We start from the raw sequence: 24,533 nt of genomic DNA, 5'->3' as shown, positions 1-24,533 counted from the left end.
AGTGATGAGGACAAGGAGACGAGGCGCATTAACCGTCTCAGACTGTTGAAATGCAGCTTGTGAGTCTGTCAAGGTACTTACAGCGTTTGGTGAAATCATTAGGCAGAGGTAAACAGCGTGACTTCAGTGGAAAATGATTTTTTTCCCAGCCTTTTCCATTTTGGTATTTACTTTGGTGGTACACTGGCTGTGAGAAGTGCAACTAGAGGGTTGGATATCAGGTTTTATTGATAAAATTACCATAGGTTTCTGTTCAGGAAGGGGAGGAGCACAGAGTTGATCAAAACGGTGAACGTCTATGTAATAAAACAGATGTGAGCACAGACAGGCAAGTTACGGGAAACTGACACAACTGTCCTGTTTGTGGGTTGAGGTTGAATATGTAGAACTGGCTTACAACAGTTTGACCCATGAGCAAAACTGGTTTGATCTCAACACATTAGTTAATATGTTGTATGGAGGGCTATTGTGGCCAAAAATATGATCTCAGGCATGTCTCTGTTAAAAACTAAGACGAGGTTTTTTTTCTATAAAGATTTATTCATTTTACACTTTAGTTGTGCGGAAATCAATGGGAAACAAAGTGCAGCATACCCTTGATAACAGCATAAAAGCCATTTGAATATTTGTGGCCTGTAGTTGGCTGGAGGCCATTGTCACAACATCTGTTAAAAGAGTTAACTGTCACAGCAGTCAAACGGCTGTAACTGAAGCACAGATACTGAATAAACATTACTGCAATGCTCAGTATGTATACCTGTTCACACTTCATCAGTATGGTATGTGCCATTCAAGTAACATTGTCTGGTATGTGCCTTACTTATTATACAACTGCAGATGTCAGAACCCAGAGCCACATCATAACCTATTCACTTGTTTTTATCCAGAAAGCAAACTTCTCAATTAGATCAAAACCAAAACGAGGCTAAGGAGAGGTTGTGGTTCATTTTCCAAAGTTGGGTATTATTAGGTTTTGTCCATAAGAGAGATTATGCAAACACAGCAGAGTTTTTCCAGTCTGAGTACACCAGGAAGCCGGTGAAGGTGCTGTCTGTCTTGCTGCTGGAGTAAAGTCCATTATACTCTCCCAGAGCCATCTGGACCCACACCTGGTCACCAGGGACGAGGTGGAGCAGCAAGCCGCCTGACAGAGACGCCGGTTTGGGCCAGTTACCGTAGAACTGAAAGTAGGACGCCACCGTGTGGCCGTTTTTCATCAGGTCAAACTGCAGGCTGGCCCGGTAGACCGTAGCGTGGACGGCAAAGTAGTAGACTCCAGGGACCTTGCAGGTGAAGCGTCCTGTCTCTGCGTTGTAGTCTCCCTGTTCATTGAGCACGATCTGATCGAAGCGGATGGCGTCTCCCACTGAGGTGGGCGTGGTGCGAGATTCGGACAGCTTGGCACTGAAGGCTGATTTTGGGGCGACTGCGCACTCTCCTGGCTGTCCCCTCTCCCCCTTCTCTCCTGGGTCACCTCGGTCCCCGGTCAGGCCCCGCAGACCTGACTCACCTGGAGGAGAGGTGGAGCACAGACATGAGCGTGTAACCTTTATCGTCAAACACACAGAGAGAGACACACACTCAAATGAAATAGAGCACCTTCGTCTCCCCTGTCTCCCTTCTCTCCCTTCTCCCCTGCAGCAGCATCTCTCCCGTCCCGCCCGTCTCTCCCTGGCTGACCGGAACTGCCATGAACCCCAGGGGAGCCCGGGATACCAGGGTGTCCTGTGCACAGACTGGGAGGGATCTTGTTGTCCTCTAATTGGTTGGAAAAATTGATGTGTAGAACAAGGAGGACGTGCAACAGGGGCAACAGCCTGAGTGATGTCATTGCAATGTCACTGTTGAGAGAAAAAAGAGAAAATGGTAAATGCACATAAAGAATTTGGACTTGGGAAGATGTATGTGGAAACATTTAAGGTTTACAGACATGGACACAAGTCTGTAGAAGATTAACAACATTACATGTCATGGGATTACAGTGATCTGATTACAAAAACGTGGTAACTGCACTATTAATGTCACTAAAAAATCATACTAATCAGATTACAGATACTTACTCAGAGGCACATTTGAAGGGAAAAAAGTAATTTTCACTGAGAAATAGTACATAAACGATATTGAAAATATCTTGAAATAACTGTATATATATACCATACATACCATGACAATTAAGGGTCCCATATTATTCAGTTTTCATGATTTTGTTGTCAAATATATTGCAGCTCAGGGTAGGAATAATGTTCTTCATGATGTTTTGCCAATAAATGTAGTTTAGTTAAAAGGGTACTTGGAGAATTAATTTCAAGACGAAGCCCTCACACTGATTGGCCGACAGCAGCAGCTCCTCTAATTCAAATGAGCTAAACCTGCTGAGTGGAGGCTTTCCAGTTGAAATGCTGCAAATTGGCCTGATTGGAAAGATTTGAGCAATTTTCTAGTGAGGAAAGTAAATCAAGACCAAGTCCATTTGTGAGGCACTGACAGGAGTTAGTCTGAAACTGCCTGGGAAAATGCAATCATTTTAAATGTAACCACTCAAACAAAATCTAAATTTAACAACGTCTCCAGTAAACATCTTTGCTCATATTGTGTATAAATCGAGGAACATTTGAATTCCTCTAATAAAGATGCTTTAAGTGTTTCAAATTACAGTTTGTCATTTAAACTGCATTCTTCACTCTTTACAGTTTGGAGGCACAGTAATGTAAAAGTAACAGAAAAACCCATATTACGTTGCTGAGTTGTTGTAATCTAATAGATTTCAGTGCTGTTGAAAATTGTAAGGAAGTAATCAGTAATCTGTAACAGATTGCATTTTGAAAATGGCCTTCTCAACTCGTGGAAACGCCCAGATGAAATATAATAACTATATAATAAGGATTTCAAACATTGCTAAGCAGAGGATTCTTTGTCAAGATCAGACTGCAATAGGTTTATAAAAAGATTGTTTTTATTAACACAGGTGCTCTTTGTCCATTGGTGCCAAGCCTGTGATTCAGCCTGTTCAAAGCATGGGTCAGGAGTCATGATACTAAGAACAGCATGCTCTGTTTCAGGGAAAGGATTTGGAAGGAAATGAGGGAGAAAAGAAACATTTACCAGAAATGGTAGGAGTTTGGTATGAATGGTAGGAGAGCAACCCACAGAGACACAGAAAGGGAAGCACAGTTTTTTTATATGTGACTCCAAGCTCATTTAACTTTACAGGAGACACAATTTACATCGGCAAAAGTTTGATCAAAATGCCCTTTTTTATTCAAAACTCATAATGCAAACAAAATAATGTATTGACTCCTATTATGTAATCTATCATTTTAAAGCTCTGAGTGCAAAGCTCAATAATCTATCAAAAACAAATTTAAAAAACTGTCTTTTCTGTTTTTCCACTGTGCTAATAATAAAATCTCCTCTGCTGATCTATTCAGGAGGATAATAATAACAATAGTTCTTCAACTAATCCTTAGTCATTTCCGATTTAGTCCGCAACACAAAACCTAGCCTACTCTCAGTTTCTAAACAGATGTTTCACATAAAAAGTTAATGAGATGCTGAAAACCAGACAGCCAACTCAGAAACTGCTCACACCTTACAGTTCATCTCTCTCTCTCTCTCTCTCTCTCTCTCTCTCTCTCTCTCTCTCTCTCCCTCTCTCTCAAACTCAACCCTTTCCCCAAACTGCTGAAACAAGGCTGCCAGTAGAACAGAACATAGTAGAGTAGAGTAGAACAGAACAGAACAGAACAGAACAGAACAGAACAGAACAGAACAGAGTAGAGTAGAGTAGAGTAGAGTAGAACAGAACAGAACAGAATGGAGTATAGTAGAGTAGAATTGAATAGAACAGAGTAGAGTAGAGTAGAACAGAGTAGAGTAGAGTGGAGTAGAACAGAGTAGAGTAGAATAGAATAGAATAGGACTGAGTAGAGTAGAGTAGAATTGAATAGAACAGAGTAGAGTAGAACAGAGTAGAGTAGAGTAGAGTAGAGTAGAGTAGAGTAGAATTGAACAGAACAGAACAGAACAGAACAGAACAGAATGGAATAGAACAGAATAGAATCAATCTCAGAGGAGCCTTATTGGACAGTAGGAGAGTTATCAAAATATAAAACAAAGTAAAACAAATCACCCTGAGTAGAATCAGTGAATTCCAAGTATATTGGTGCTACAGTAACGACGCTCAGGCAGGTCCTCCTTCATGCCTATCTTTTGGGTTTTGGCTGCAGCCAGGATTCAGTAGAGACTGTTAGAACAGACCAGACTGTTGGACAGCAGGTCGTCTGAAACACTGACCCTGTTGGCTGGCTGGCTGAGAACAGGACAAGCGTCACAGGACCATAAACTATCCTGACATGGACGCCGGGATGAACCGAGCAGGAAGCCTCCAGAGTTACAGCTTTAACGCTGTGAATTCCACGTTTCACTGTAACGGCTACGTGTGAACTGAGACTTTTATGGCTCTGTAATGCAGACCGGCCAGTTGTGACGTGTGACATTTACGAGGAAAATCGACTTGTCATTGAGGCTGACAAATGGACACAAAGTGTGTCTTCAAGAGTTTCTGTCATCTATCTGAAGCTTTCCTAATAGGAACTGAGGAGACTACATCCAGCTGAGAGAGAGAGAGAGAGAGAGAGAGAGAGAGAGAGAGAGAGAGATGCCTGTCAGCATTCCAGGCAGACAAGAGGACAAATAGTGGAGAGTCTGAGCAACTGTCTGCCACCACTCCTTAGTAGCCCTTGGTTGATTAGAAACATGCATGCTTTCAATAACAGCAGAAAAGCAGAATCCTCTGTTTACGGACATGCACATGTTTGACAGTTTATCCTGTCATTAGAGCTTTGTCTTTGTCTAAGTAGAGGCCATGCTATATGAGTAACACTGAGGCAGTGTAGTTAGCCAGTTTTTCACACCCTTCATTTTGTATTTGTTCCTTTCTATCTATTTGTAGATTACTATATTATCTGTCCTTAGGCCATTATTAAAACAAATGTTCATATATAATGAGTAAACAGGTGGTCACACTTGGGGTGCAATGATATTATCCACATTCAAGGTCTCCCAGTTTTAGGCTGACCCCTGCTGAAGGCAATATTTCCCATTTAATTTAATCCTATATTGCTGAATGACGCCCATGACCTTACCTTCCCTTTATTATCAACCTCACAGTCTCAAACAGTCATGCCCACGCAGTAAACAAGGCTGCACCTCATGTTAGTTCAGTTCTTATTGCCTTATGTTGAAAGAAAAAAAGTGCAGATCGGTCACCTTTTCTTTCACAAGCTCTAATTCTTTTCTGTTCTCAGCACAAAATGCTCTAAGAAGTTAGACACATGTCAGTCCAGCACCCAGACATGTGCAGACTGTGTTATCTACCTTATATATGATTCCAGAAATCCAGAAAGTAGTTTTAGCATCTCTGAGCTTTGATTCACAAAGTTTCAGTTCAAGGAGAGAATCAAAAAAGTAACTCACCAGACGATGTAGCAAAGTCCCCGGGAGCTGCTGCTGCTGATGTCTGTGTCGAAGAGTGAAAGTGAAAAGCAGTGCCTCCCCACCAGAGAGTCTGGCTGGGAAAAACTGAGGAAATAGTAATGAAATCCAATTAGAAATTGGGGAGGGTGGGAGAGGAGGTGCTGAGGGTGGAGGAGAGGGAACAGGGAGGACACAGAGGAAAATATTTGATGTTCGTCCAGCACAAATAAAGGAGGCGAAATGTCTAGTAACCAAAACAAAAAGCAACGTGACAGAATTGATACAAAAAGGAGAGATTTCTGGGGGATGAGAAAAAGTTAAGAGGGGGATGATGAATTGAAGAATGTTCGGGAGATTACATAAGACTGGGAGGGAATTATCCAAGTCATAACCACAGAAAGTTCAGAGGGCTGTGGTCAGAAATAATGTTACCACAATGCACTGGGGGCTAGAGAGGGCTGTCCTTTTCCTTCTCACACAAAGGCAGTACTGCATAAACACAGACAGACAGGCAGACCAGCAACAGACAGGTACAGAGACGCTGCGCACATATAACAAATACAGGCACAGACAGACTGACAGAGAGAGAAAGACACACACACACACACACACACACACACACATTCTTCTCTCTATTGAATCTCTCTTCCACGTAGGAGACTGTGCTGTTATTTGCCTCCAAGTTGAAGCAATTTGATCTTTTTAGAAAGCAACTTCAAGTCTCCCACTCAAACTCAAATGAATCTCTGACAGTAATCCTTTTCTCCTTGTGTGGCAGTGTTGAGCTGATAAAGCGAGAGGTCTAAATATGTTTTTGGCTATAGGAATCCAAATTTAAGCCAGTAAAATTTCACAGCTTCCTTGGACTCAGCCTGATGAAAACATGTTGTCGGTTTTATCATGCAGTGACCCCAAAAGGAACGGGCCTGTGCCAAAACTTTGGTCAGTAAGAAACACTATGGTAGATGAATGTGACACGGTCCATCTAGTCTAAATAGTGCAAGTCAAAAAAATGAGCAGGATAAAGCCTGAGATCATGCTGGTTCCTGACAGTTTGCCTGCTATATAGTAAATAATTTGGTGGATTAATTCATTGATGGCAGATGAATTCAGGCTTGGTGTCTACCTCTCTTTACACTTCATCAGAAAGACAATCAGTGTGATAGGACACACACCACACCTACACTTTACAAATTAAACATACTGCTGCAACCTGCATAATCACACAAAGAACAAAGAAAGAAACCGCCATGACTGTACACATGGGTCCGTTTAGTGGTTTTACCACTAAAACGCTGGTTTTATGGGAACGTGATGACCGAGTGGGGGGCGCCAACGGCTCTTTGAAACAAGACCTTGACTCTCCTTTAGATTCAAGGCATCAGGCCGTTATGCTGTTGTGTGAAGGGACTTCACAAGGCTCCTGTGGAGGCAGTGAGCTGTAACTGAAACGAGCTGGAGCAGGAGTTAAGACATGTTTTCAATTAGCATCACAGGACTCAGCACATTCTGGGTCTGGTGCAATAATTTCCTGTTAGAATCCACAAACTACTTCTGAAGAATTTACTGTAAATTTGGGCCATTTGGCAATCAAGCAATCTCAGCACATGACTAATGGATAGTGTTGTTGAGGCTGGGATGGGTTAGCTAAACTAAGAAGCAAGGCACTATAGTTTTAGTACAGGGTCAAACTTAGTCTGAGTCTCAGAAAGAGAGTCCTAAATTTTACTGTAAAACCAAAGACATGTGAGGATAATGTCTTTAACTGACATAACATTGTGGGGACAAAACTTGGGCTTCTTAACAAGATTTATAGAAGATGTTATGATCATCTTTTTCTATTGACAGTCAATGGAGCATGGCATCTAATTTATGACACCACACTAATGTACAAATCAGTAAAAATGAATAAGAGAAGATGGAAAATGTGACTGGAAGTAGCCAGTATGATTTTCTGGGCACAAGGACGTATTTTCTCAGTTGTAACTAGCAGCACTTCCATAATTATAAAGGTGCTTTAGCTGTAAGGTCGGACAGAGATTGTTCCACAAACTCCCACTGATAGTTAATGGAGCAGCTCCAGGCCCCAAATCAGCATGACATCATACATTAGTCTCTCTGGCCTCTAATTTTGATGATAATTTCAAGGACTGGATATGCCAGGCCACGGGACAAATAAATTAATTCTTAAACCGAGTGTCATTCCGCTTAAGTGTCATTATGCTTTTGAGAATACAGCAGCGGTCCAACTAAACAACAGTGAACGAGGCAAGAGTCAAGAAAGAGTAAAGGAGACATGTTTATTATTTAAACTATCACTTAAATAAAAAAGTGCATAGAAAATAAACATGATTAGAAACTTTTCTTTTTACATTTATGTACAGCTTTGTTTCCTAATTATACATTCAACCTTAAGTAGTTTGCGGTTTGTTTTTACTGTGGTTTTCCTTCATTTCTGTGATGCGTATTGAGAGAACACTGATGAGCGGGAAAAATATGACTGTCGTAATCGTGAATATTGTTATTACAGAGAGCAGGAGGAAATCGATAAGACAAAGGTATATTCAAGGCATAAGAAAAGAGCCTGTTCATCATCCGTCATCCCTGTTTTTTGCAAGTCCTACCATCCCCTCCCTCTGTGACACCTCATCCCATCCTAGGCTGATAAGGTCTATACACAAGAAACAATTAGAAAATTACAAATACATGTTAAGTACTCATCCAACTTCTCCCAAACCTCGACTTGTAAAATAACAATTCAGGGTGGATGTTGCACAAAATAAATAAATTAAATGTTTTCATCGTCATCATCATCATCATCTCAGCATTATCACTTTCCATAAAACAGTACATGATAAGTACAACCAAAGCTTCGGAGGAGAGAGGCGGTAAGGGAGACATGAGAGGGTCCAAAATGAAACGTCATTTTGGTGGGGTCTCTTAATTCCTGGTCAGTCTCCACAAACCAGACTCAATTTATACCACATCAAGTAAGCAGTCTAAAAGTCCCTGTTAAAATGTACAAAGAAAAACATAAAAACATTCACTACAACAATCAGGAAAAAAAATGGCTGACCTCAAGAAGTTCACAACCACATTAATACAGTTACATTTCTCATCACATAAATACCGTTCCTTTCCAGAAAGAAAAAAAAACAAAAAACTGCAATGCTCCTTGTTGGTGAAGGAACATTCACAGGCACAGGAAAGTTGGTACTGGATATCAATATACAAAAGAATGATGTACGTTAGTTTCATCTAAGCTGATAGTACTGTAACACAAAACCATTATAGAGTACATTGAAACATTGCTATTAACCATTATAAATCTGCTGAATTGCTACTGTAACTAAGTTTGTCTGTCCATTCCATATATTGTATAGATACTAAAGTACAAGAAATTACTATGCATGTTTCCGTATAATATTGTTATGTATTTATACTATAATTACAGATAATGAAGGAGAAGAGCCACTGTTGTGGCGTGGTAAAATGAAGTCCAAATAGACAACGGAGACTATTTCCTTACTGTATGCTATTTAAAACACTGAGATAAATGACTTGATATTGTTATTGTTCACTGGTTACTGAACCCTCTGACGCTGAAAATGCAGTAGTGGATCTCAAGAAGAGAGTCTGACAGAGCCCTTGGCATCAGTAAACCCATTATTACCGATACTAGCGTGAACTGTTGCTAACTCAGTAAAACCTGTTGTCCTAAAAGGTAGAAATGCCATCACGGTTCACACTTCAGTATATTCCCAGTGCTGAAATGAAACAAACCAAAGCAAACTGCCGCTGTCCCCTGTGAGGTCATATCCATGCATCTTCCCTATCTACCATGGTTGTTTACACAAGAACTCAAAACAAATGCAGCTGACAAAGCTGACAAAGCTTCGAAGCGTCATCATCACATTTCAGGTGATGTGTAGGAGGATTATACATTCATTGTTGACCTTAGCAGCAGAACCCAGCGAGCCCAATGTAGGTACAGCTTTACAACCAGGAGGCTAGCCCGCCAGTCAGGGTGGGGCGGCCCACGCGGTCAGGGAGCTGGACCTGACCGGGATAAGCGAAGCCCCGGCTATACGCACTGCACCCAGAGGAAGGAGAGGGCTGCTGGCATGGTCCCTGCCTTCACTTGGTTACAGAAAGTCAAGTGCACTTTGCTAGGGCCTCAACGCCACTTTCAGGGGTCATCAAGACCAATCTTAACATCGAGTTTTTTTGTGATTTCAGTTTTTCGTTAATGGGGCCTACTCTGGACACTAACAGAAAGCGTTCTCAGTGACTAACTGTGCTTGTGGTGTCAACATAGGAATTTAATTGGTCTGTCTGAAGAGAAAGCTGAGCTGTTTTCCTATGTTCATTCAGTGCCTGTCACAGCTGAAGTGCAATCAATGTGTGGGTAATGTTCCTGTTTAAATTCACAACGGTTGCAACAAGGGGTAGTGTGGGAGTAACTCTACTAATGGCCTTTAGGTGATATCAAAGTCAGCATGAATGATACAAAACAACTACTAAATTGAAAAGGGGACAAACAAAAAAAGTAACTGGCCTCAGTCGCTTACTGGAACCACAGTATCACAAAAAAAAACAGCCTGATTAAATTTTCTGTTGGGTCAGGCAGCACACTGGTTCACAATTTCCCAACACCACCAGGACAAATAGGCTTGTGAGATATAAGAGGCATGCTCAGTTACAACTAAGGCAAACCACAAAGAGACTGAATAAAACAAATAACTGATTTCCAGATAGATTGTGAGCGCTGGTTACAAAAGTGGTTTCTTAACGTTGCGTTTAATCTATGGATTGGCTGAATAGAGATATGATAAATGCTGTTTGTGGCATTAATATGAAGGCACCTCTTCATCATAGACAAGGTCTGCAGAGGGACAACAACCCATGGGAAACACTAAACCTAAGTCTAAACTATGAACCGATGTGGGACTCCTGTTGCATTTTACTAATCTAGATAACTCACATATTGCCAATCCAAGTCTGTTAGGCCATTTGCCTCTGGACCCATCCACTATTAGTGACAAGAAAAATCATTTCGACATGGCTGCCTAGTAGCAGCCTACAAGTGGACTTGATTCTAAGTAGGATGTGATGTGGAGACATTAAGGCTGGAGAGAGGAGATATCTGCTATTCACATGGATCAACAATCTAAACTCTCTCAAGTGCATAATAATTCAAATGACTGCCATGCTGCCAGCTAGGATTGGAACATTGAAAACCATCAGCCTTGACCAAACGGTCGGGATAAAGAGCTACTGGTGGACTGAACTCAATAGGACCAAGCCACAGACCAGCGTCAGTCTTTGGAATCAAAGAAAACATTCAGGCTACAAATTAACAAAAAAAAAAGAAAAAAGAATTACAACAAAAACAACTTTGAAAAGGCAGCTGAATACAAAACGTAGAGACCAAGCTTTAGTGTTTGTAAACCTCTATTTCCTACAAAAATGGCAATAAAATAAATACGATTTCTTAAAAATATAAATACCATCATTAAGTGCTATTCACTAGTGAGTGCTTTTTTAGTCTTTTGTGTAGAAAAATATACATTATTTACATTTCTTTTTAAAAGCAAGCATGATATTTCCCTGTCCATAATAAGAAAGACATAACAGACAAGACTTTAAAAGACTCAATACCATACAAATAAAAACATTTTTCCATAGTAATAGTTATCACAATAGGCCAAGAAGGAAACAAGCTCTGTGGAAATTCAATTCAAGGGGTGATGTTTGGTTCTCTCTGCTGTTGCAATTTGGAACGTCATTCAAAAGTCCAAGCTAATATAATTACCAAAAACAAGTTGATAACAACAGCATGCATAAACCTGCAATACTACTGTGTGCATGTTTCTTACTGCACAAAATCCATGGCTCTTTCTTGATCACAGCTCCAAAAATCAAAGATAAATACATGACTACTAAAGCACATCAGTAGAGTTCTCCAGTCCCTTGGCTGTCAGTCCACCAGAATCTCCAGCTGCCTCGCTTCCTCAAGGCCAGAAGCGTAAATCCAATCAATAACGTGTCTACGTAGCTACCAAGTTGTCAGACTAAAAACTTAATTTAAGTACACTGGTAGGTATCAACCCTAGATATCAACCTTAACATGAACAACCGAACTAACACTTTTTTTTGTTTTTAAAACAAATCTACAAATTCTACCCACTTGTCTCATTTTTTCTCATCCTTTATCTCTCTTCCTTTCAATGGCCACTGCTCCCCCTAGTGCTTCCACCTGCACAGCTCCAGTCGAGCTGCTCCAGACAAGCAGCTCCTATTTACAGCGTCTCCCATACACAGCTACAAGCTTTCAAAGCAGCCTGGGCAGGGGAAGGTTCCAGTATATAACAACAGCTCTGAAGGCATCAGGGCACATTCAGACAGGGAGATGTGCATCAACAACTGATGACACCGAGAGGAAAATTCTGACAAGTTGCTCTTTTTTTTCTTTCTAGTAAAATTACTGTTCCAAGTCCCTTCAACAAATTGCACTTTGGTGTAAAATGGAACTCTTGTACAAGTTCTTTGTTTTTTTTTATTTTTTTTTTATTTTTATTTTTTTTAACTTCTGTCTATTTTCTCATCTCTGAACAGCATTGGTGGACCATAAGATCTTCAAAGAAATGACAAATCTTTCTAGAAAATTAAGGAGGATGGGCCAATGTAAAAATTTATGAAGGGGCAACTCTTTATCATCCAAATATAGATACAGTAAAAGTTAAAACTGCAATGTTGTGAAGGCTCTTTCTAACCATTTCATAACTCACCCCTCTGAAACTGAAACTACCCCCCATGCCACAGGTAAACAAAACAAAAGGAGGCACAATAATGTTTTCATTTCTACAAATGGCCCCTCCTCCAATGGCCATTCCTGCATATACAGTATCACCCACAATCACTTTTTCTGGCCTCTGCTGTGTTCTGCCAGCACTGACAGCAGAACCAGTGATATAGCTAGTGCCCCTTCTGCAGCTGTGGCCCTACGTACGCAGGACACAAAAGACAATCGTCATGTAGCCAGTGCCACAACAAAACCCCCGTTAAGAAAAGTCCCCAGAACATTGCAGAGGAATAAAACGTGGCACCACTACTTGAGGGACTTGCAGACCTCTTCAGATAATTTGGATGGGGGTATCAATTGAGGAACTTGCGACACTTCTTTGCGCCGCAGTTGCAGGGCAGCTTGTTGCTGGCGTCCTCGATGGGGAACTTGTAGTCGTAGGTGAGCTCCTCTCCGCAGTAGATGCGACGGGAGGCGAAGATGACGATGTGCTTCTGGCCGTCCACGGTGATGACCCGCGAGTAGCAGTTGGGCTCGCAGGAGTGGTTGATGAAGCGGGCGGCATTGCCGTGCACCGTGGCATCTACCACCTCGTAGTCATCGATGCGGAACATGTAACAGCCAATCCCCTTCAAGGAAGGAACAGATAGATAATGTGTTCTATGGTCACAGTACATTTTTTAATAAAGTAGACAACTAATGAAACGTTACAAAGCTCAGTCTCCAGGCCCAGTTACCCCTCTCATACTCACCTTGCCATCATAATATTTCTCCCGTTTGTCAGTGAGCACGGAGCGAATGACATTGCCGGAGTATTCAATTACCATCTCCCCTGCATCAATGGGTTTCTTGCAGAACAAACCTCGGCCATGAATGGGAGATCTACAGTGGAATAGAGTTTACAGTGATGAGTCACAGTAAATTGCCTCGGTCCTTTCCTCTTTTTATATTACCGGTATGTAATTTGTGGATATGGTAGGTGCCATACATGATGCTAAACAGTTCTGTTTTGCCCAAGTGTTTATCAAAACTTTGTTATTAAAGGATAAGGCCGGTGTTTTTTAATGCATTGCTTACCGTCAACAAATCCTATGAAAATAACAAAATCAACAATGCGTTTGCTCTACTCCCGTTACTTTCTGACAATTGTAAGCTAAAAACCTTGAAATATAGCTCACAAAGACATAGTTTCAATTTTAAAAATCGCTATCTGTTACCACGAAAAGTCAGACTGTTGTAGTTATTACCAAATCAAATTCAAATAGGAACAAATTCTTCATTACACTGGCGACTATTTTCGGTGCTACGGAACTACTTTCCTGAGATCGCAAAGTGATTACAGCCGGCTTATTAAGTTGTTTGAGGAAAAAGTCGGCTGGCCCGGTGCATCGTGATGATGAAATATGTTGCCCAGAGCAACGGCATGGCTCTTTGACGTGTTTTTAATCGTTTTTTTTAATACAATGGAATTCTACGGCTGCTGGGACATGGCTTCATTGGGCACCGGCTACATGGACGAGACTTGTTGGCAAAACAAAATCATTGCTGATTTTGTTATTTTCATAGGATTTGTTGACGGACAGGTATCACTCTCTATAAAATGTTTGTAGATAAGTCACCTGAGTCTTCAGAAGATAAACTTAAAAGCTGGAGGTTAGATTTACAGGAGGAAATCTCAGAAGAGGAATGGTCTGAGGTATGCCTGAAGGCTCAAACACAATTAACACGCGGCTTAAGTTGCTACAATACAACTGGATTTTGAGAACATATATGACACCATCGAAATTACACGCCAGACACATGCTTCAAATGTAACAATGCTAAAGGAACACTCTTTCACTGCTTTTGGAAATGTGATGTGGTCAAAAGTTTTTGGAAGGAGGTTCTTGACATGGTTGGCCAGATAACAAAACTGAGAATCCCTTGTTTGCCAAAGTTGTGCATCCTGGGTATTTATCCAAGTGATTTTATTAATAAGAAGAGTGACCATGCACTAATAGACTTGTGTCTCTTACAAGCTAAGAGAGCAATAGCTATAGGATGGAAAAATGTGAACAAACCAAATATGAATCACTATATTAAGGACCTATCATCATGTGTGGCTATGGAAAAACTAACATACATTACTAAACGAAAGCTGGAAGTTTTTGAAAATATCTGGGGGAGTTTCATGGAGTTTTTGAAACAAAATGTTGGTAATGATCAATAAAGCCAAAGACTGGGGTGGGGGCGGGGCAACTGGAATAAGACTATAAAGTGGAGTAGCCCATGTGATCTTCAAGATTTCTGTACATTATAATTACAGTAACATCTGTATCTTCACCTTTGTTTTAATTAATGCAATGCATTAAAAAACACCGGCCTTATCCTTTAAGCTAAATGGCCAATGCCAGCCTATATTAAGTTAATAGTTTTCAGTTAATTTTGGCAAACACCAGTCTGTGGTGATGAATAGAAATGAAAATGTAGATTTACCACTACCACAAAAGGTGGACAGATTACAGCATTAAAATGTTTTAAGGTAAATTTTAATAGTCTCAGTGCGCAGGAAGTGGAACGGCTGCCCAAACACAGCCATTTAACATCACATACATAGTCTACTTCCATAGCAGCTTCTCCTCGACCTGAATAATTAAAGATTAGAGTAACAAAGCACCACTGGTCTAACCTGTAGACTCCTACAGTTTCCTTGGAGGTGGTCTTGAGATGCTTGAATCTCACAGCCAGGGGGAGCTCCATGGAGGCTCGCCTGCAACAATAACATGGAAAAGAAATGTTAGGTTCTGTATGGTTACTGTAGCATTTGCCAAATGATCAACAAGCTGTCACAATTTTTTTTTTTTTTTCATGAAAAATAATTCTATTGGAACAGTGTTTTGAGTCCAGTGGAAAGAGAGAGTATGTGTACCAGGTAACTGACCTGGCAGTCCTGAGCTGCCCTTCTTCCTCATCCTCTTCCTGCGGCCGGTACTCCGGAGGCTGGCGATGTTTGGAGGCCAGGAAGTTGAACATGTCAAATACAGACCTCCTGGAGGGGACACAGATGGAGTAGACACCAGTCAGAAACACACACACACACACACACACACACACACACACACACAGGCTTACACAGCTACTGACATCACGATCCACACTGGGTATAGTGACTATCGCAATTAAAACCAATATTCCAGTTAGCCACTTGCACAGGTGAAAAGATGTTCCTGACGGGTATCCCATTATGAAGTAATGTCCATACACAAGTCATCTTTGGGTGATGTTCCCATTTATTGAAATGTTTTATTATTTAATATTTTCAAGGAAACTTATTACTGTGGTGAGATGAAGTGCTCCCAGTGTATTCAAAGTTGCTTGGTAGTCCAGTAGTGATTTGTTTGTCAAGTATATGGTAACTGTGCTCCCACCACTTATGCCTGATTGATTAACTTCCTTTCACCTGTGATCTTACAACACCTGACCCATCATCAAGTACATAATGCCTTCTAGTGGTGAAAAGTGTGATGGCTAAAGACACAAATATAGACAAATAACAATTGGCTGCTACAATACTGGCATAACGATAACGTGATACTTTTTGTTCCCCATGGGAAAATTCTCGTTTTACTTCCCGTCCACAGTGAGGTCAGAGGTCAGATTCAGTTACAGAACAGCACCCTGCAGCTGATAGGAATTCAGTGTCTTGATCAAGGACTTCACTGAATCCAAGCCCTCCAGTGGAAGGACAGTCTCCGTACTCACTACACAACCCCAATGTCCTGTATGTGTGTTTGTGTGTGTCCCCTCCCTACCTGTGGTGCATCTCTGCACGGGCCGAGCCGTGGGGGTTGATGGGAGGCTCATCGGTCTCCTCAGGCTTGTGGAAGCGGAAGCGGTAGCTCCGACAGTGTCTGGAGCCGTACAGCTGCTCCAGCAGGAAGACCACTGCCTCATGGACGACGCCCAGCATCCTCAGTCCGTTCACACCTGGGAGAAACACAGGAACAGCAACATGAGTCCACAATGAATCAAAAGCTTTTTTTCCCATCCAAGTGTCAAGAGAAATTTTTGTCAACTTTTGAAACATTGCAAAAAACAAAATGAAAATCAGGTGTGTTTCCATCAGCTAGGCTGAAGCAAATAATATGCTTCCTAAAAAGAGAGCATAGCTATGTCAGAAAATACATCCATGAGAAAAATGGAATGTCTTTCAAGGATTGATTAGTATTGGCCAAGTTGTTTACACTTCATGGCAAGGAAACACAAAAATTAATGGCCATACATCCACAACAGGCACCTTATACGAGCGACAGCATGTATGACATTTCTGGGAGACTGTGGTGGACAGATATTTTACAACATTTGTCACAACATTATTATTTAGCCTATTCAACAAATCCATTTCCACCTGCTATTTATTGCAGAATTCCTTTATTGACAAAAAATTCCATCTCAAGCAAGCATTAAAAAATTGCGATATTGAGGACATTGTTATTCAAAAGTCATTGTTTGCATTCAGTCATTATAATTCCATATTAATTAAAATTAGCATGAAAATACTTTGGAAACGCAGCTACTGATTCATTAGAAATTACTGATGACGCAGTATTGAAAGCAAATCAAGCTTGGGGAGAACTGGAGACACCAGCTGGTGTTGTGTTCTTAATGATTTCTCATGAAATGCAGATTTAGAATACAGAGTTTGGATAACAATGTTTCTAATCTTCTAAATCCTTTTCATATAGTCGGAGTGATGCCTCACCTTCAAATGAGAGCTCTTTGAGTCTGGCATTGGAACGAGCCTCCTGCACCTTATCAGTCAGGGATTTCCAAGCCTCTGTAGAGGGACAGGAAGATGGTTAAGACAGGATAGATGAGTGTTTCATACACACTGTATGATTCACGGGCATACAGTAGGGGAGGTAGGTAGGGTAGATGAAATATGTTCTGCAGGTCCAGTGTGAAATGTGTCATACATAAACAATACTTGGTTCTAATATTTTTATCATCATCCTCATCCATATACTATACATTATATTATATGTTTTTATTATATAGGTTTGTTGAATACTCAGTTCTGAGTGGCCAATGAAAGCATCCTGAGGTGTGTTATTTCTGAATCACCAGACCACTGTTTCAATCATATCGTACCACCCTGCAGTCAAGAAGTCCAGTCGATTTTGTTGATTTGTAATCAAATTAACTTGCGACACTTTGCACCAAAAAGGCATTACTCCTCGGTTACTGCAGGCAGTCCTGCTGGACCATTTTTGTGGTGGAAGCTTATAAATTACTTTAGCTTGTAATAAAATAATTTTGTTTCAAATGATGTGTGTCTTTGGCAAGTAGCCATGTAATAAGCAGGATAATGTACAGCAAGCCAGTAATCATTGCATAACAAAGTCCGACGGGGTCATTCAAGATCCTGACGCGAAGTGGTGTACATTATCCCTTACATAACATATAAAATATATAAATACTAAACCTAACAAATCTGGTGTAGGTGAGGTTATTTTCTCTCACCTTCAATACTCTCACAGCGGATGTGGAAGCCGTCCTCACTGCAGATTTCAAAGATGATGCCCTTCTTGGGTTTGCTGTCCAGAGCCATGTCCCTGCCATTACCTTCCTGGTCTGGGGTAGAGGCCACCAGGAGGGACCCTGCTCCCCTACCCCCACCAGACCTTTTGTCCTTCTCCATCGCTTTCCCCATTAAAACAGGAGCTTCAGAAGCCTTTGTACCAAACACACTGGAAACACAAAGATTTAACGTAAGTACCAAGTCACTGTATTCATTTGTTTTCTATTGGCAGTTCGAGGAATGGAAGTGAAAATGGAAATGAAAGTATAGGAATGGGTGACTAGCTTGTATGACTCCCCACCTCTTGTTGGTTCCCTTGTCTGTGGGCTTGCCAGTGTCCATAGGCTCAGGGGAGTTCAGCTCTCTGGAACTGCACACAGAAAACAAGAAAGGTTCAAAATGGGAATCCATTTCATTGTTAGTATTTTTCTTAACAGTCGCTTACTTTCATTATTCCAAGGATTATAGATTTCAGAGTATAGAGTTCAGCAAGCCTAAAGATGTATTGAGACTGGACTCTTTCATGCTTTGATGCAGGGGTGAGATGCTTAACTTCATCTAAGCGCAAAGCAATTGAGAACATTCTTCTGTACAAATCATTTCTGTTGTTTATGGAGAAGTATCTAATGAATAAAACAAACTCTCACAATCCTATTCTCGCATTCAGAAAGAATTACATGTCATCACCATGAATATTGGACTGTGTAAAATCTGTACTTGTTTGAGAACTAAGAGGTTAAAAAGACAGAAAATGGCTGTAGTAAGAAATTGGTGTTTCTTGATAGACAATTCTATCAAGTCATTAAAGAAAATTCAATCCGTTACTTGTATAAACAGTAGTTAAATTAATTTTGTGCTGATAGTAGGGGTCCCAAATGCTCTCAATATCCCATTCATTATGCTGAACAAGTTTATCAAAATTATCGCCAATTATTCCTGTTCATTAATGTGAATTGGAATAAACTTAGTACACCATAAATAGATCTCAAATCCCAAATTCATATGATTGTCTCACCCTGGGTTGGAGGAGGAGGGTCTTCCTCCAGGGTTGCCGTGATGCTCCTCTGCCTGCCAGGCCTTGAGCTTCTTCCCGCTGGTTTTGTCTGGACTCTGCCTACTCCTCTTGGCTTTCTGTTTGCCTTTTTCTGGTCCTGAAACGGTTACTGCTGCTGACACTACTGTGGTGGAGCTAGGCTGCCTTTGTTCTGCGGACCTGGAAATTGGGTTCATTCTAGAGCTCTGGGTCTGGGTTTGGGTGAACAGCCCAACAACACGCCCCTTGGCCGAGCTTATGGTGGTGGCTGGGCCAGGGGCTAAAGTTACAGTGGTGTTAGGACTAGAATCCAAGGTCTGGGCTCTGTTAATCGGCCGGGGTTGATGTTGTAGATGGACACCACTGCTGTCTGTCTCTCCCTGTTGGCTGACAGCCATGCTGATGGTCTGTTGGGAGGGCAGGACACAGATGCTGCTAGCGATGGATGTCTGGACAGAGGAGCTGAGCTGGGACATCAAAGGAGCTCCTCCTGCTGACTGAAGGACCATTGGCTGATCTGACAGGCCCAAGCCATGGGGGCCGGCCTTGAAGAGGAGGTTGCTAATTGGCCCCGTGATCTCGGTAGAACTGAGGACAGGGGTGGAGAGGGAGACTGATCCTGGAGCAAGAATGCCGGTAGCACCGCTAGGGGGCACAGAAACAACATTCAGCACTGACTGATTGGGGTTGAGACCAGAGACTGTGCAGGGTAGAAGGTGAGTAGAGGAATCATGACTCAAGATACCAGTCTGGGCAGTACCAGGAATAGGCATCCTCTGCTGAAGGAGAGTAGTGGGCTCAAAGTACATAACCCCACCTGATTTTGGTCTCTTGATAATATTTGGGACCTTGCGTTGGGAGGTGGAGAGGGTGCTTAACTCAACCAGGCCACCGGGTTGACCAGGGATGCTAGCAGTAATCTGTGGGGACGACAGGTTGATGAGGGTCATGTTTGTAGGGGGTGCCACATCAGAAGGGGCCAGAGTAGGCTGGCTACGGGTGCGGGCCAGCTTTTTGGTCTTTCTTGGCTGGAGACGAGAAATGGGCCTCTTCTTGCCATGAGCAGAGGCAAGCACAGCTGGGGAAGAAGAGAGGGAGGAGGGACTGGACACTATGGCCACACTGGGACCCAACTCGCGGGGCCGGCCAGCCTCTGAAACCAGAATCTGGGATTGGTCATGCTGGGAGGGCACCCCAATGAGAAGCCCTGAGGTGGTGCTGGGGATTCCAGTCTGAAAGCTTGTCTGGGTGGTTCCTGTAAATGTGTGAATCTGAGGGTGGTGGGGCATGGTGCCCAGGACTTTGCCCCCAGCAGGGAATATTGGCTGGGCTGTGGATAGACCAGCGTTCAACCCTGTGGTGAGTGTCATGGAGCTCAGCACTGCTGGAGAGCTGGTGTCCATCACTCCTGCAGCACTGATCTTTTGGGTGACACCATTAGGGAGGGTCTGAAGGACATAGAGGGGCTGGAACTGCTGGTTGACCACAATGAGCTTCTCAGGGCCTGGTTTGATGACTGCTGGGCTGGAAACCTGAGCCTGGGAGGGGCATGGGCCTGGGACAGGACTAGGGCTGCTTCCTGCTGCAGCTGAAGCTGGAAGATACTTCTGACCCTGAAGGGGCAGGGCGGGGGAACTAGGCAGACCAGGGGTACCAGAACTCCTTGGAACATCCTGGTTACCTGGAGGTTCCACTACCTGGCCAATAGCAGGGCTGGGAATGAATTGTTCAGGAGTCATGTGACCTTCTGTCACCTGTGTTTCCCTATTTCCCAAAGCTGTACCATCATGCTGGTTCTCTGATGGTGACACACCTGGCCCTCCTCTCTTCTTGTCCCCACCCTTCTCCCCACTGATCGTTTCTGGGTCAGAGGTCAAGCCCAACATGGTGCGGTCTGAAGTGTCTGAGATGAGACTCCCAGCAGTATGGTTCTGACTGGTACTGACAGTGGGGCTGCGAGTGGTCAGGACAGAGAGGTCAGAGGGTAGCTCCAGAGGAAGACCATATGGCTCCTCAACAGATATTGAGCTGTTCACGCTACTCTCCACTACCCCTCCACTCTCGGCACTGGCCAGTGGCTGGGGAAAGTCCTCAAACAGGATGTCTTTGCGCCTGTTGACGTCCACACCAACATATCCCTCATCCAGAAGCAGCTCTGAGGAGGAAGGCTCAGATTGCTGACCCAGAGCCTGCATTGACATGGAAGGCGTGTTGAGGACAAACTCCATGATGTCTGATGGCAGGATGTTACCACAGTCATCACTGTTGTTGTTGTCCGAGTCTGATTTAAGCAGATCTGTGCTGAGGGACAGCTGGGCCTCCAGAGGATCTTGACCCTGACTCTGTGGCTGGGACTTGACCCCACCTCCAAGAGGGAGACAGTTGTCTTTCTGGTTCTTCCTGCTTTCTCGGCTGTTACCGCTCCCTCCTCCTGCTGCTCCACCACTGTTGTCAGCCTCCTTGCCTGAGTCATCCAGCTTCTCAGTGTGCCTTTCTCTGCCCCTCCTTTTAGGAGTACTCTTATGTGGGGTGGAAGAGGAGGTGGCTGTAGTGGTTGTGGTGCTGGTGGTACAGATGCTGGCATCGCTCTCTGAGCCATCATCAACACCATCAAGCTGGCCAATCTGCTGCTTGCCCAAGCTCCTGTTAAACACAACAAAGACAATATGCCAGATTTTTATTAGAGAACATAGCAGAAACCACATTTTTACTGAGGGGAATTTAAACAAATGGCTACTAATAAATCAGAGTGATCAAAGATAATTAAAAATCACATGTATGTACTTACATACTACTCAGTACGTCATCTCCAGCTCTTCCATGTCCCCGCTGTTGCTGCTGCTCCTCATCTTTGAGGAAGCGCTGGAGCTGGGAGCCCCTTCCCAGACACTGGTCTATCCCCTCTATAGACGGCAGGCCCCCACCAGGATTAATGATTGTTCGGGTAAAGTTGTAGTAGTAAGGATCTTTACCCCTCTGTTTCATCCCACCCTCCTCATCCTCTCCACTGTCCACTGAAGATGAGGAGGTACTCATATCATCTGCTCCATCCACCTGCCCCTCAGCTGATCTCCTGCTGCCACCAGTCCTCCTCTTAACCACGGCCCCTGTCCCATCCCCGCTGCCATAGAACGGGAGGTCCTCTTCGCCATATGAGCGAACCCCATAGAAGGGTGTGAGGCCAAAGAACATGTTGGAACGTGCACGGGCACTGCGTCGAGGGTAACGCCGCTTGGCTGAGCCTGATCCATCACTATCGTCCTCATGATGCTTATCATCCATCCTTTCGTGGTCGTCTTCTGCCCCGTCCCCCTCGTCCTCAGTGCCTTGAGTGAGGAGGCTGTGGTGGTCTCGGTGCTCGCTGCGTGAGTGCTCTTTGCGCTGTTCATCCTCCTCTAGATGGGTCTGGGTGTCAGATTCAGAGCTGTCACTGCTGCTGGCGGAGGGCGAAGAGAAAAGAGCAGAGCGTGCAGATCGACGGGTCCCCTGGCCTGCAGGAGAGACTGTGGATGTGGTGGTGGTGCTGGAGCAAGAAGAGGAAGTACTGCTAACAGTGCTGGTCCCGTTAGGGTCAGTCTTAATATCAGTCTTTAGTGGAGTTACAGAGGGGGGTTTGCCTGGTCTCTTTTTGTCCCTAGAAGACAACGGCAGCTGGTTAGCTGTTGGTTTGGTGTGAGACTGGGAAGATGTCTTCACTCCTCTCTCTGGAGCTGTACTAGCCGGCTGCAACTGTTGTTGTAAGTTGTCCAGACTGGAGCTGTTCTTTCTCTCAGGACAAGAGAAGCTTTCTCTACTTTTAGAGGATGACCTGTCTCCTCCTTGGCTCTCCAGCTTTTCCACCTGAGCCTTCCCGTGGGCTTTGGTGCTGTTTCCCAGCATGGGAGCTTTGCTATTGCTGCTGTTACGAGAGTTGGGGTTTTGAGCATGTGTGTTGGAGCTGCCAGTAGCTTTAGTATTGTTGTTGAGAAGGGGATTTTTGTTGCTGCTGTTGCTGTTGTGGAGAGTCTTCTCTCTGTCACGGTCTTTGGACACCTCTCTGCTGCCTGCTGTCCTAACTTTGGAGTGTTTGTCTTTGGCAGCTGGGGCTGCAGCCGGGGAGGCCTGGTGCAAGGAGCCTCGTTTGATAATGTCATCTTCTGCTGGTGCCCTTGACGACCATAGTGGTTTCATGGCCGCTGCAGGGGCTGGACTTGATGAGTAATCATTTGACTTCCGTGCACCGCTCTTCTGGAATGAAGGCTGCGGGGAGCCAGATTTCCGAACAACAGAGTCCTTATGGAGAGGGGCTGGTATGGAAGTCCCACTCCCACTTTCCTTCCCTGATTTGGGTTTGTCCTTAGACTGGGTGCTGTTGGAGGTGGAAGTGGATCGGTGGCGAGGCAACAAACTGAGGCTAGCTGAGACATCCTGGTCTTTGCCTCCCTGTTTCCCCTGTTTGTCTGTCTGCTTGGAGCTGCCACCTCTCTGTTGACCTGTGAGAACAGCGGTGCCCATGGGAGGGGAGGACTGTCCTGAGCCTGCAGGTGCCAGTCTTGGGCTCTTACTCTCACCTCCAGCCTGTTTGGATTGACTGCTGGGGTTGCTGTCTTTCCCTGAGCCAGAGTCTTTGTTTCTCTCTGTGCTTCTATAACTAGAGTCTCTAGAGGGAGGTCTGCCCTTGTCAGAGTCTCTGCTAGAAGGTCTGTCTTTACCTTGGCCTGGGTCTTTCCCTCTATCTGTATCCCTGCTATATTGTCTATGCTTCTCAGAGTCCCTAAGCCCTGCATCTCTACTGAGTGGCCTACCTTTTTCAGTGTCCTTATAGTTGGGATCTCTAGAGGATTGTTTGCCCTTGTCTGTGTCTCTATTGCTTGAGTCTCTGCTTGCCTGTCTCCCCTTCTCAGAGTCTCTGTTTGCTTGTCTCCCCTTGTCTGACTCCCTAAAGCTGGGGTCTCTACTGAGAGGTCTTCCCCTCTCTGTCTCTTTCAGACCTGGGTCTTTACTCACTGGTCTCCCCTTTTCTGGGTCTTTGGAAGGTAGTTTCCCCTTGTCGGAGTCTTTCTGCCCAAGTTCTCTAGATAATCTATTCTTCTCAGAATCCTTCAAGGCTTGGTCTCTGCTTGACATTCTCCCCTTGTCTGTGTCTCTGAAGCCTTGGTCTCTGGATGGCTGTGGTCTGTTCCTGTCTGTACAGGACAATCTACCTCTCTCACCATCCCGCTGGATTGAATCTTTGCTAGGGTGTCTGGCCTTCTCAGGGTCTCTGGCAGGGGAGGGGATGAGGGGAGGGGGTGAGGTAAGGGGTCGTGACAAGGTCTGTGGGAGGGAGGTCAACCCTCTATGTCTGTTGGGCTGGTGAGGAGGAGGAGAGAGAGAAGGGGTGCTGTGGCGTCGTGAGCCAATGTTCCGCATGCCTGGATTCAGCAGGGGGTCTCCTACTGTCACAATCTCATGACTTTGGGACTGAGTGGAACCTCCTTGAAAGACAAAATGCAAAAAATATATTTATGACAAGGTGAAGCTTGGAACGGTCTACCCTGACTGTCTAAAGCCAGGAGTAACAAACACCTTAAACTCTTGAATGGAATTGCTTTTAATTAATATTCTACAATAGCAAGTCGAAATAGGTATAATTAAAGATGAAAAGATGAAGTTTTAACTTCTCTCTTTTCAGGAATGCT

The 24,533-nt window shown here is 43.7% G+C and overlaps 2 protein-coding genes across 3 annotated transcripts in view; both read right to left on the bottom strand.

The window, feature by feature from the left end:
* Positions 1–293: 293 nt before the first annotated feature.
* On the bottom strand, positions 294–5,569 carry c1qtnf5 (C1q and TNF related 5). The gene is made up of 3 exons (XM_071900684.2): positions 5,476–5,569; positions 1,600–1,841; positions 294–1,510 (listed from the first exon to the last, which is right to left on the bottom strand). Exons 2-3 carry the CDS (start codon positions 1,829–1,831, stop codon positions 990–992), a joined length of 753 nt encoding a protein of 250 aa, XP_071756785.1. The 5' UTR covers positions 1,832–1,841; positions 5,476–5,569; the 3' UTR covers positions 294–989.
* Positions 5,570–7,761: 2,192 nt separating this feature from the next.
* kmt2a (lysine (K)-specific methyltransferase 2A) overlaps positions 7,762–24,533 on the bottom strand; it is a 50,799-nt gene continuing 34,027 nt past the window's right edge. For both annotated transcript variants that reach the window (XM_078283963.1, XM_078283962.1), the window contains exons 25-34: positions 21,662–24,329; positions 18,856–21,516; positions 18,142–18,210; positions 17,783–18,009; positions 17,022–17,096; positions 16,072–16,246; positions 15,201–15,308; positions 14,949–15,029; positions 13,033–13,162; positions 7,762–12,909 (exon numbers count right to left, since the gene is read on the bottom strand). In XM_078283963.1, the coding sequence (XP_078140089.1) occupies positions 12,634–12,909; positions 13,033–13,162; positions 14,949–15,029; positions 15,201–15,308; positions 16,072–16,246; positions 17,022–17,096; positions 17,783–18,009; positions 18,142–18,210; positions 18,856–21,516; positions 21,662–24,329 (6,470 nt within the window). In that variant the 3' untranslated portion in view covers positions 7,762–12,633. The remainder of the gene's footprint in view (positions 12,910–13,032; positions 13,163–14,948; positions 15,030–15,200; positions 15,309–16,071; positions 16,247–17,021; positions 17,097–17,782; positions 18,010–18,141; positions 18,211–18,855; positions 21,517–21,661; positions 24,330–24,533) is intronic.

This window comes from Centroberyx gerrardi, chromosome 6 (assembly GCF_048128805.1).
Source record: "Centroberyx gerrardi isolate f3 chromosome 6, fCenGer3.hap1.cur.20231027, whole genome shotgun sequence".
NCBI lineage: Eukaryota > Metazoa > Chordata > Actinopteri > Beryciformes > Berycidae > Centroberyx > Centroberyx gerrardi.
The sequence above is the reverse complement of the archived record's forward strand: the minus strand, read 5'-3'. Positions and strand labels throughout refer to the sequence as shown.